This window comes from Corythoichthys intestinalis, chromosome 6, assembly GCF_030265065.1.
Source record: "Corythoichthys intestinalis isolate RoL2023-P3 chromosome 6, ASM3026506v1, whole genome shotgun sequence".
NCBI lineage: Eukaryota > Metazoa > Chordata > Actinopteri > Syngnathiformes > Syngnathidae > Corythoichthys > Corythoichthys intestinalis.
Genome location: NC_080400.1, coordinates 47,991,335 through 48,004,910, shown reverse-complemented (window position 1 = coordinate 48,004,910; position 13,576 = coordinate 47,991,335). Strand labels below are relative to the sequence as shown.

Genomic DNA, 13,576 nt, shown 5'->3' with positions numbered 1-13,576 from the left:
ACGACTTCACCATTTTGATTATTAATGTTAACGAGCAGAAAAACACGCCATAATAGGAGGAATTTACGAAGCGCTAATGCATTAACATGACGAGTATACGGACAACATGGCGCGGGGGCGTGGCTGTCAGGTCACGTGAGTAGGGTCTATATCAGGGATGTCCCCGATCCGATCATGTGATCAGAAATCGGGCAGATCGGGCCACATTCCAGATCATTGGAATTGGGTGAAAAAGACAGGGTTTTAATTAAAAAAAAAAAAAAAGGCTAATAAGTAACAAAATGATCCAGAAATACAATGGCATTGCCAAATGAAGCAAAAAAATATATGCTTTACAGTGCCCTCCATAATTATTGGCACCCCTGAAAAAGATGTGTTTTTTAGCTTCTAATATATATTTTTTAATTCAAATAATATGGGACCTTAATGGAAAAAAAGAGAAAAATCCAACCTTCAATACAAGCGCATTCATTCAGTGGGGAAAAAATCCCACATAAAGAAACAAAAATTTGACATCAAATAATGTGTGTCACAATTATTAGCACCCCTGGTGTTAATACTTTGTACAAACCCCTTTTGCCAACAAAACAAGGTCTGGGGACTGAGATGGCCATGGGAGGAGCTTGATTTTGTGTCTGGTGAACCATTTCTGTGTAGATTTGGCCACATGTTTAGGGTCATTGTCTTGCTGAAAGACCCAGTGACGACCCATCTTCAGCTTTCGGGCAGAGGGCAACAGATTTTGATTTAAAATGTCCTGGTATTTCAAAGCATTCATGATGCCATGCACCCTAACAAGATTCCCAGGGCCTTTGGAAGTGAAACAGCCCCACAGCATCACTGACCCACCCCCATACTTCACAGTGGGTATGAGGTGCTTTTCTTTCTCGTGGCACGCCAGACCCACTTAGAGTGTTTGTTGCCAAAAAGCTCAATCTTGGTCTCACACAAAAATACACACGGTCCCAGGCTTCAACTGGGACCGTGTGAGTGATGAAATGAGTGCCACTAATTATGGAGGGCATTGTATATCCTGTAAAACTCCCGCAAAAAAACAGAAAAGGACGTACTGTAAACAGTACAATGCCATAACATGTTTGGAACTTTTGTTAAAAAAAATATATATATATTTAATTTTTTTTTTTTTTTTTTTGTATTGAGTTCATTTTGCCTACACTTATAGATAAGTCGAATTTTTCTTTTATCCCATACAATAGTAGGCGATTTAATTACCTGACATGTTTCGGCGAACACTTTCAGCTTCGTCAGAGGGTCACTGGTCATGGTGTGATGCGTCTTTATCAGCTGATGGAAGATTTTTTTTTTTTAGAATCGCATCGGGACTGTGTATCGGCAGATTCTCAAAATCGGTGACTTGGACTCAGCCTCAAAAATATGTGATTGGGACATCATCCCCTGTGCTACTTCTGCATAGGAATTTAATTCATTCTAGGACCTGGTTTGTAAGTTAAAATGGTCATATGGCAAGCTGCCTTTTTCCTTAAGAATACATTATAATTAGATTAATTCATTTCTTAGCCCAAAAACCTATGCTAAATCCTTAACTTTTGTATTGCGTTGGGTTCAGAATTGACATGTTTTCAAATTTTTGTATGCAAAAATCAATGCTTCTTTTGACGTACCCAAACTTGAAAACGGGTCACTCTTGACCTGAAAACAATTTACTGCAACGTTTAGTAGGCGAAGTTGATTTACAGACCAAATTTAAATCACTAGCAAAAGTATGGGCTGATTTCCAACACAAGACAAGGGTTGATAAAAACTGTTGGTACAGTTACAAATAGCAATTACACATAGCAAAACAAATAAATTATAAATACAAATTATAATAATAATAATAATGTAATGAATCGGGTTCTACTGTGGACGTTGTGTTTTGCATGCTGTCCCTGAATGCACTGTGTGACTGTTGAGAGGGTTTTTACTTTTTATTTTATTTTTCAATGTTGTTGTTGGCGTCGGCTATGGCAGACAATAGGCATGTTGTGTTGCACAAATTGATTAAAATCCCGATATATATATATATATATATATATATATATATATATATATATATATATATATATATATATATATATATATATATATATATATATGGCAGTATGGCGGAAAACACAGACAAGACTGAAAAAGCAGTTTCTGCTCTTGCACTCCTCTTTAAAATAAACTGCTGTATTTTAAGCCAAAAGAACCGTTGTGTTTGATAGAACAATATCTCTATATGCTGCCATAGCAGATTCATGGCGCATTAAGCCCCCAAACTATTTTTAATGTGTCTGTTTTACCCTGGAAACCCCCGTTTACAGACATCGCGCAACCGCTTTTGTTTCAACCCAGTCATAAAACGAAGGAAATTAATTGTATTTATTATTCAAAATGTCTGTCATTTTTAGCTTAGAAACATTAATTGATGTCTAATGTTTCGTTTAAAAAAAAAAAAAAAAAAAAAAAAAAACAGTATAAAAAAGTTATTGTAGGTTGTAATTGTAATTGTAAGGTGTCTGTAAAAAAGTCAAGGAGATCTACCTCATAACTATCGCTTAATTGTTACTGTCTCCTTTTCTCCGATATGTTAGATGATAAATAATTGTTCCAAACAAAGAAAATTTAAAAAAATAAATAAAATAAATGGTAAATGCTGTACAGTATATGAAAAACAAAATCTCGACTACACCTTGATATCTACGATTTCTGCATCACATCACTTAATATATTACCATGTTTCACCAATAAAATCCCCCAAAAATCCAGTTGTGGCCATTCACAGCTGTGTCTTGACACTCAGAAATGCATGCAACATGGAGTTTTTGGATCGAAACAAGGTAAGTACGCGATAATATCTCGTTAAAGTCATGGCATCTGTAATTCTGCTCTCGTGTGCTCTCACCTCCAGATAGGGTTTTGCTGTTTAAAAAACTTTTTTTTTTTTTTTAAAAATGCCCCCCTGTTCAAATTTTTTCTTCGCCCAGAAAATATAGACTTTAAGCTTTCCAATTATTTATCACACATGCATATCAGACAATTTTGAAAGTTGGCCAAATTGGGGGTCTCATAGCGGAACTTCAAGTCACCTGAGTGTTTTCTGCCATATATACACATATACAGCCTATATATACATATAGGCACATATTAGGGCTGTCAAACGATTAAAATTTTTAATCGAGTTAATTACAGCTTAAAAATTGATTAATCGTAATTAATCGCAATTAATCGCAATTCAAACCATCTATAAAATATGCCATATTTTTCTGTAAATTATATATATATTCTGTAAAATAATTTGTTGGAATGGAAAGATAAGACACAAGATGGATCTATACATTCAACATACGGTAAGGACTGTAGTGGGCATTTCACTCTACTGTCATTTAAATCTGTCTATGCTGTCCTCACTCCGAAGCGTCTACTTTTTCCAAAGCTAGACAGCTAGTGAACGACGCCTTAATAATCAGACTTCTTCCCTTTTCATCTGATTTATTAATAAAATGGCCTCAAACCACTGTCCTCTTTAGACTGTAGTGAAACTACAAAAAAAATACACAAGTATTGCATTAGCAACAACGTTAGCTTAGCACGCTATACAGGTTTCCTGAGACAGGAAATTAGAATATTGTGTATTCTAATTTCCTGAGACAGTCCTGTATATATACACAGGACTGTCTCAAAAAATTAGAATATTGTGTATTCTAATTTTCTGAGACAGTCCAATATATACAGTATGTATATATATATATATATATATATATATATATATATATATATATATATATATATATATATATATATATATATATATATATATATATATATATATATATATATACTGTATGTGTGTATATATATATATATATACAGTATGTGTGTGTATATATATATATATATATATATATATATATATATATATATATATATATATATATATATATATATATATATATATATATATATATATATATATGTATACAGTGGGGAGAACAAGTATTTGATACGCTGCCAATTTTGCTGGTTTTCCCACTTGCAAGCCATGTAGAGGTCTGTAATTTGTATCATAGGTTCTCTTCAACTGTGAGGGATGGAATCTAATACAAAAATCCAGAAAATCACATTGTATAATTTTAAATAAAAAAAATATATATATAAGATCTCCGACATCCGACGTAAAATTTGACTTGTCAATTGTTTCTAAATCTGACAACATGCTCGAAATACAACGGCATGACAGCGCCGCAGACATACACATACCGGATTTTCTTTTGAGAGGAATCATCACAGGTCTCAAAAAGGTTGGTACATGTGGTGAAACAAGGAAAAAGGTGACGCTTACCATTAGAATGAAGATACAGATGATAGAAAAATATGAGCGTGGGGTGCGCATCCATTAACGGACTCGACAATATAGCTGTAGAAAGTCTACGATCGCCACAGTCCTCCTCTGACCTCTGTTCGCCAGTCTTTTTAAGTTAAGGTGACAATTATTATTGTGGTAACATTGCCAAATAATTCGCCAGCTTGCCTTCTCAACAAAACATTAAAAGTGAAAGTAAATTCTAAACTGCAAGGCGGTGCGTTCAGGTACAGTAAGCAAAACACATCCGCCACATTAGAACTAGATTCGTTACATAATTACAGGAACTTTTATAAGTAATATTTTAATATTCCTGTTTTTATGAATAATTTATTTGTTTTACTATGTGTAACTGCCATTTCTAATAGTATCAGCAGTATTTATTAAGGATTTAGTGTAGGTTTTTGGGCTGTGGAACGAATTAATGGAAATGTAATGTATTCTTATGGGAAAATCCTGCTCGACATATGACCATTTCGACTAACAAACAAGGTCCTGGAATGAATTAACTGCGTATGTGGTACCACTGTATTATTTATCAATCCATCAATCTATCCGTCCGTCCGTTGGTTTTGCTGTAAGGTCCCCTCTTATACATTCAAAAGAGGATGCTTTGGACTGTTTCGGCTGTGATTAAACTGCTAGTCCTGGCATAAGAATGGCATACATAAATAAATAAGTGATGTGCTCCAATCTATGATGTTGTAGCATGCAAAGTAAAGTGAACTGTAAGCAGACCTCTATGGGTACATAATGACAGATTGCAGATCTACTCTGTGAAGTGGACACTTGAAGACTGTTTTCCATCCCAGTCATTTCTCTACATGGGGGGGCTCTATTATCAAGTTGCACCACATTTTAGGCAAATAGGTGTACTGTGGATCCAGGAACATAGTGTAAATGTAGAGAAGTTGTAGCTTTTGTGTAAGAAAAGATACACGCCTTAAGAATTTTATAATGCAGGGCAGCTTGAACCAACACCTTTCATCTTGCCACATTAATTGGACTCAAGGTTGGCTTACTCCTGACTCTGATTAGCTCTTGGAGAAGTCCTTACCCTAGGGCTGCGTATTCTTTTTCCACCCTGCACTCTGAATGTTTATATGGTGTAAAACCATAAAAATATGTGTGGTTTCAGTTTAAGCAGATTATTTGTCTCCTGTTTAGAACTTAAAATGAAGATCAAATTCCATTTGATGACAAATTAAATAAGAAATCCAGGTAATTCCAAAGGGTTCGCATACCTTTTTATGCAATTAAATTTCAAATTCTGTGTTGTAAAAATGTTAGCCAAAATGCTGCTGATGATGAAGGTTTAATAAATTTGACCGACGTTTCAAATGCAAACAGCTGTGAAAAATGGTTGACAAAGAAAAAAAGAGTGGAAGGTAAGGCAAACCTGCAGTTTAAAGTGAGTGAGAGCCCATATTGTTGATGTCATGTCTCAGAGGATAGAAAGAGATAACAGTGACGGCTTATGGTTAGAAAATTGAAGGGAGGATGTGGGGGTTTAGTGGTTTATTCAGGCTTTATTTAGGCGGTAGCTGTATCCCTCGTGTCCACAGCCAAAAGGTCCTCTGGGTTTCTCAGAAGTAGGCTATGGTCATCAGAAAATAACCACTTAAAGTAACAGTGCACATACAATATGTGCAGTCCAACTCTTTTTGCGGGAAAGGATCAACCTGAGATTTAATGATAGGCAGCCAGCGGCATGTCCTGACTTGGGCCAGCAGATTCTTTGCTCAGTCTGTTATCTGAATGCCTGTGCTGACCTCTTTTCTATCTGCACAGTGGCCAAGCCAAGCAGGTCACGCAGGAGGATGAGGTGATTTAGACACATACTGTACACTGGATCAAGAGACTGACTATAGGGTAGTGTAACAAACAGGCTCATGCCTATTGTCAGTATCCACAATGAGCCATATGCTTATTGATTAATACAAATTGTGTAGTTGCACAATAATGATTAAAAATCAATTCATTCTCTGCTTATTCATGTGCACCCACACTGAATTGTGAAGTCAATCGATTTAATCATTTTCAGTGAGCATCTAGATTATAATGTGAGGTCAACAAAGTATGAAACAGATTTCCATAGATGTGAAAACAGAAAAAAACTTGTGATGCCTGTAAATGCATGCCGCCATAGCACGTGGGGAAAAACCAGGGACAGTTATTTCGCCAGAGCAATCACACACACTTTCAACTCGAGATACATTGATATACCATTCCCACGAGGAAATGAATGCACACTGACATACCGAACCACACAGACATGGAGATGAAGTTTCAGGCTCGTCACAGCTGAGGAGCTGCCTATTCATCTGCACGTAAGAGGACAAAGCGAGTGCGCTGCACTCAGGAAATTGCAGCCGTGCAATTTACAACCGTTGAGCAGTAGCGGAGGACAGTAGAGAGAGAGAGACACACACACACGTAATTTTCGTCAAAACTATCCCTGTCACGCTCACGGACATATACACACACACTGAAGCTGGTTGTTTCCCTGGTTGGGTCTTTGAACTGTTCAATGAGGACTCTTTTCAGTCAAGTGAATGGCCCCTCTGATTTCCCTCTGTGTGTGAGTTGGTGTGCGCTTGTGCACAAACCATGTGTTTGTGTGTGTCCTCTTCATCTTTTGTGAAGGCCCAGCTGAGGCGTGAGAGCTGTTTTGCATCGGACTCAGCCGCACAAAAAAGCTGTTCAATGCTAGATTCAAATCATAGCAAGGTGTCCTTTATTTTTATTGACATCCTTAAATTTGGAGCTGTGGGATTGTGAGAATGTTATTTCAAGCTTTACCAGGACAACCGCTATCATCGGTCCGCATGCGACAGATTACGTTTGCGGTTTGAAATAAAATGTTTTAAATTAAACATACCATTAAGTGAATGCTTTTATCTTAAGAGGCATATAGTTTCAAGAAAGTATACTTTTACTAAGTTCTCTTTATCCACTGAACCAGAAGCAATTCACATACGTTTGTCTGTTTGTTTGTTTTTTTTCAAAAGAGATTTGAGTTGTTTTTTTTTTAATTCACTCAAATGTAACGTAAGCCACCACCCCGTAAGCATCCACCCACCCACTCAAATGCGACATCAGAAAAGAGATTAAGAAATAGGATTTTTATTATTCTTTTGTCTTCATTTGATAATTTGGATAAAGTGCTATACGATGAGTCTTTAACTTGATTTTTATTGCTTCCCCATGCCCCTCACCTTGTTGGTGCCACCTCCCTTCTCCCTTTTCTGATGTGCCAATGCAGGTGATAATCTACCAAGGCGGCCAGGTGTTCAGCCTCGCTAACCACCTCAATGGCCGTGTGGGGTTTGTGTCCACCATGCCAAGTACAAGTGCCTCCATCTTCATTAACAACACCCAGCTGTCTGACACAGGGACCTACCAGTGTCTGGTGAACAACCTCCCCGACAGAGGGGGGCGCAATATTGGTGTCATTGGACTCACTGTGCTAGGTAGTTATTCTAATATTATCATATGTAGTTGACATAATGATCATTGTTTGAATTACTCATTCGAAAAACAGGTCTGTCATGTGCCTTTTTAGTCAGTAAAATGCAATTCAATTTCATATGGTCATACCTAAATTTTCAAAGCTAGGTGAAATATACAGTACTTATTTTATGGCACAAGGTACTTGACTACACTACTAGTGTAGTGTGTAGTCTTGTGCGTCACTAAAATCACAATTTCGCAATAGTTTCATGAACAGGAACCAAGACTGTTAGGTGACCATTGAGATGTTCTACGTCCTACACTGTAAAATATGAGAAGTTCACTTTACTTTGCTACTTTACTTTACTAAAAAATTTACAAACTTTCTGCCTTAGAGAATGTAATTTATGTTACTTACATTAATTAGATGCAGTTTACTTATTTTACATTTTAAGAAGTCAAATTAACCTTAATAATTGGATTATAGTAAATTGATTATTTTACCCCATGACCCTAGTGAGGATAAGCGGCTCGGGAAATGAATGAATGAATGCATGTTTATTTTGAGTTTGGAGTACACATATTAACTTGAATTATTTATTTAGATTTCAGTACTGAAGTGATACCTTAGTTAGCTCTAATACTTCATCATATGCAAGTGAACTTCATTTTATTTTATCTAAAGTAATTCTGCAATATAAACAGAACATGCTAATTTAATTATTAACACATTTTCAAACAGTAATCATCCTACCCCCAAATAAATGAAGGGAGAACACTGAATGGAAAAACTCTGGAATGTATTCTAAAATGCTCAACAATGCATTTAAGACACAAGAGACATTGGCTCTTGACACATTGCTTAATTTTTTTGTTGAAATGAACACATAGTAGTATAACCAGAGCTCTCTTCAACACCTATACCTACATAAAATCGATTTGCTAAGTAAATATTGTGTCGGGTGATGTGGAGAATAATGGCAGAGACTGACTTTTGGAACCACAGTAACACTTGCTGTTCTTGAGCTCATACACCGCATGGCCCTAAGAAACACCACCCATTTTTGAACAGAACATGCATTACATAACAACAGCAACCCCTCTCAGTCGTGGTTGCCACACCTATCCACCATCCTTTGCGCTGAAACAGATAAGTTGCTACAATATTTTTCACTTTTATAAACTGTCACGTTGCCATATACAACAAGGCAATGTGGCAGTTTATAAAAGTGCAAAATGTTTACTTACCAAATCAATGTGAAGTAAGTAAAGTAAGTGAAGGGAATGTTTTGGTGTCAGACAAGCGCGAAATAGATGAGGCAGATCTGCGCCTGTCTGAAATAATGCCCAAAGAACACTGGGTACAAAAAATATTTTTTCTAATTTAGTTTCACTGAGATACATTAAGTTAGGCATGTTTTCCAGCCCCAAATGACTATTTACCTATTAAAATTTAGTGTTTACAACAGGTTGATAAAAATTGAGTTTGGTTCACTTATCATATTTAATTAAATTGTCATTACTTGGACTTACCAACATTAATAGTGCATATAATTTTTTGGCAATGTAAATGTAATCTTATATAAAAGAATATTTGCATTGTAAAGTGGCTGACATCTCACCGCCTACTCTTTTCATCTGCCAGTGCCCCCCTCGGTGCCAGCATGTCGAATCCAGGGAGCCCTGGATGTTGGCAGTGACATCATGATGTTTTGCAGCTCAGATGAAGGTATTCCTACACCATCCTACTCGTGGGAGAAGTTAGATGCGCTGCCCAAGCTGCCACACAACGCCATGCAAGGTATTAGCAACAACCTGGCCATCGGGGTTCCCTTTTGCCCCACCTTTGCTGGTAAATGTAACACACACGTTAGGCGCTGACCCTGCCCACCATTATCACCACCATACCTGGAGATTTCCCTCCTGTGATCCTGCAGAGGACTGATGTCCCACTGTGTGACTCAAATAATGTGTTTTATTTGTGTGATCAAAAATGTGTGATGTTGTTATAATATTTCATCCCTTTCTCTCATGCTGACTACCAATTGCTGAAGTTTTCACGCTTCATCCAAGAAGCAATTGTATGTGTTAAACTGGATGTTGTCATCAGGCAGCTGGCATTCAGCCTCAGAGAGCTTTTAGTGGCCTCTCCTCTGTTATCCGGCTCTGACCTTTGCACAGACAGTCTTTATCGCCTCTTGCACTGTGTGTACACTACCAGTCAAAGAAAGGCTCACATACAATTTTTACAGAAACAACAGCAATTAAACTACACATGTAAATTATATGAAATCATGATTAAACATCGAATTCTTTTCAATAAGATATCCAGAAAGTTTTAGGAGCCTTTTCATTTAACAAGTAGTGCATTTGCACAGTGTGTGTAACCCGTTAACACATTCATTGATTCTGGATTAAAAAAAAAAAAAAAAAAAAAAATACTATGCAACAGTTGTTAATTATGCAGTATAAACTCAATATATAAGTATGAATAATTGCAGTAAATTTGTGGCTTTCCAAATATAACACTGATGAATTTCAATGAATAGTGTTATTCATATATTTGTATAACTGATGTATATATTTATTATTGCAAATATAGTTTTGTGGTTTAGAACTGCTCTGCGACAGAGGCTTCTGTTGTGATATCTGAATAATCTCATTCAGCTACAACAGTTAAAAGCACATACAAATGTGTTAATTCATTTAATCATATAGTGCACATAAAAAATTAGGGGTCATTAACTTTGTTAAGGCAGTACAGAAACATTGGGCAAGTGAAACAAAGCGTCCAAAACGGTTAGTAGACGGAAGCGCTTGTAGTACATACTATACTAAAGCTATCTGGCTCCCTCTGTTGGTTAATCATAGAAGTATTTTAAATAAGTAACAAAAGGAATTCAGAAATGCGATTAATCTCATTCTGAATTCACACGTTTTTGCACAATTCATGCAAATGTGTTTGCGATGTCCATTATGCTGTATGCTTTTATGCCAATGGAGCCCTTGTGTCTCCCACAGACCAGATGCAAGGCACTGTAACACTGAGAAACATCAGCGCCAGTACCTCAGGACTCTATCAGTGCACCTCCAGCAATGCCATAGGCAAGAGCACATGCCTGCTGAATCTTCAGGTTGTTCCACGTAAGTAATCCAAATGCACGGCTAGATTGATGTGCCTCTGTTGACACATAGTTGGTATTTATAGACATTTCACTCATGAGCCAAAAGAATCAAAACAGGAAAGTCATGCCTTTGACATTTGTCAAATTGGTATCAAATGATGCAGTATATGTCAAACCTAGGCATATTTGATGTGTGGAGTCAAAAATAAGATAAGGTGTGTTGCACAGTGTCAACGTGTTTTAAAGCGTGACAGCAAGGAATGCAATGCATTTTGTTCTTTTACTGTGTTTTCAGAGGCTTGACTAGGAGAGGTGTGTAAAGTAGTTTAAAATTATACTCAAGTAAGAGTACTGCCTCTTTAAAATAATATGACTCCAGAAAAGTAATTATTTGGATGAATACTTTTTAAGTGAGAGGATTGAAAAGGTACTGAATAGCAATTGAGTAGCCTGCTTCATCCATTTTTCAATTAGCACATGTACAGTGGGCCAAATAAGTATTTAGTCAACCACTAATTGTGCAAGTTCTCCCACTTGAAAATATTAGAGAGGCCTGTAATTGTCAACATGGGTAAACCTCAACCATGAGAGAAAGAATGTGAAATAAGAAAACAGAAAATCACAGTGTTTGATTTTTAAAGAAATTATTTGCAAATCATGGTTGAAAATAAGTATTTGGTCAATACCAAAAGTTCATCTCAAGACTTTGTTGGCAATAATGGAGGCCAAACATTTTCTGTAACTCTTCACAAGCTTTTCACACACTGTTGCCGGTATTTTGGCCCATTCCTCCATGCAGATCTCCTCTAGAGCAGTGATGTTTTAGGGCTGTCGTTGGGCAACACGGACTTTCAACTCCCTCCACAGATTTTCTATGGGGTTGAGATCTGGAGACTGGCTCGGCCACTCCAGGACCTTGAAATGATTCTTACAAAGCACTTCCTTTGTTGCCCTGGCTGTGTGTTTGGGATCATTGTCATGCTGAAAGACCCAGTGACGTCTCATCTTCAATGTACTTGCTGATGGAAGGAGAGTTTCACTCAAAATCTCTCGATACATGGCCCCATTCATTCTTTCCTATACACGGATCAGTCGTCCTGGTCCCTTTGCAGAAAAACAGCCCCAAAGCATGATGTTTCTACCCCCTTGCTTCACAGTGGGTATGGTGTTCTTCGTATGCAATTCAGTAATCTTTCTCCTCCAAACACGAGAACCTGTGTTTCTACCAAAAAGTTCTATTTTGGTTTCATCTGACTATAACACATTCTCCCAGTCCTCTTCTGGATCATCCAAATGCTCTCCAGCGAACCGCAGACGGGCCTGGACGTGTACTAGCTTCAGCAGGGGGACACGTCTGGCAGTGCAGGATTTGAGTCCCTGGCGGCACATTGTGTTACTGATGTTTTTGTGATTTTGTGATTACTGTGCCTTTTTTACTGTGGTCCCAACTCTCTGTAGGTCATTCACTAGTCCCCCCGTGTGGTTCTGGGATTTTTGCTCTCGGTTCTTGTTATCATTTTGACGCCACGGGGTGAGATCTTGCATGGAGCCCCAGATCGAGGGAGATTATCAGTGGTCTTGTATGTCTTCCATTTTCTAATAATTGCTCCCACAGTTGATTTCTTTACACCAAGCGTTTTACCTATTGCAGATTCAGTCTTCCCAGCCTGGTGCAGGTCTACAATTTTGTCTTTGGCGTCCTTTGACAGCTCTTTGGTCTTGGCCATAGTGGAGTTTGGAGTGTGACTTACTGAAGTTGTGGACAGGTGTCTTTTATACCGATAATGAGTTAAAACAGGTGACATTAATACACATAATCGTTAGACCTCGTTAGAAGAAGTTAGACCTCTTTGACAGCCAGAAATCTTGCTTGTTTGTAGGTGACCAAACACTTATTTTCAAATCTAATTTGGGAATACATTCTTTAAAAATCAAACAATATGACTTTCTGTTTGTTTTTTTCCACATTCTGTCTCTCATGGTTGAGGTTTACCCATGTTGACAATGACATGCCTCTCTAATCTTTTCAAGTAGGAGAACTTTTGGGTAGTAGGAGCACAATTGGTGGTTGACTAAATACTTATTTGCCCCACTGTATAAGAAATATTTCTATGCTGTGTTGGCCAACATGTCACCTTTAACATAAAAAAAAAGAGATAAGGCACATTCGGCCACAAAAAATGAGCTTAAATGAATTTTCCTTTTTAATATTATTAATAAAATCATTCATAATTCTGTTTTAAATTCAGCTCATTTAAATCGTTTCTTCAGTGCTATGCGTAATAGGGAATTGCGAATTGGCTTTTCATCAAGGTGTTTTTGAATAAAAACCTTTTCCACAGTGAGGACTCTGAAACTGCTGTCAGCCTCTTGTACAGAATGTTTCTCAAGTTACAAGTATTATTTATTTTTTTTTAAGGGGCAACGATGAGACTTTTAGGCTGAAACATATGCACGAGCATGGCATGGCTGTTCGTGTATTTGACTAAGCAAAATGGAAAAAGAATACAATACCTGCAGATAAAACATAATTGGCAAGCAAAATGTATGTTATTGTATGTTTTTTTCTCTGGAAATATTGTTTCTTATCGACAAAAAATGTCAAGCAAAAGCACTGGTATATAGCATTAAA

General features: G+C 37.1%; 1 protein-coding gene across 1 annotated transcript in view; it reads left to right on the top strand.

Moving 5' to 3' along the window:
* The window catches only part of igsf11 (immunoglobulin superfamily member 11), a 194,016-nt gene that overhangs the window by 172,693 nt on the left and 7,747 nt on the right, over positions 1–13,576 (top strand). Inside the window, exons 4-6 of the mRNA XM_057839955.1 lie at positions 7,632–7,839; positions 9,465–9,620; positions 10,841–10,963. Coding sequence (XP_057695938.1) covers positions 7,632–7,839; positions 9,465–9,620; positions 10,841–10,963 — 487 coding nt within the window. The remainder of the gene's footprint in view (positions 1–7,631; positions 7,840–9,464; positions 9,621–10,840; positions 10,964–13,576) is intronic.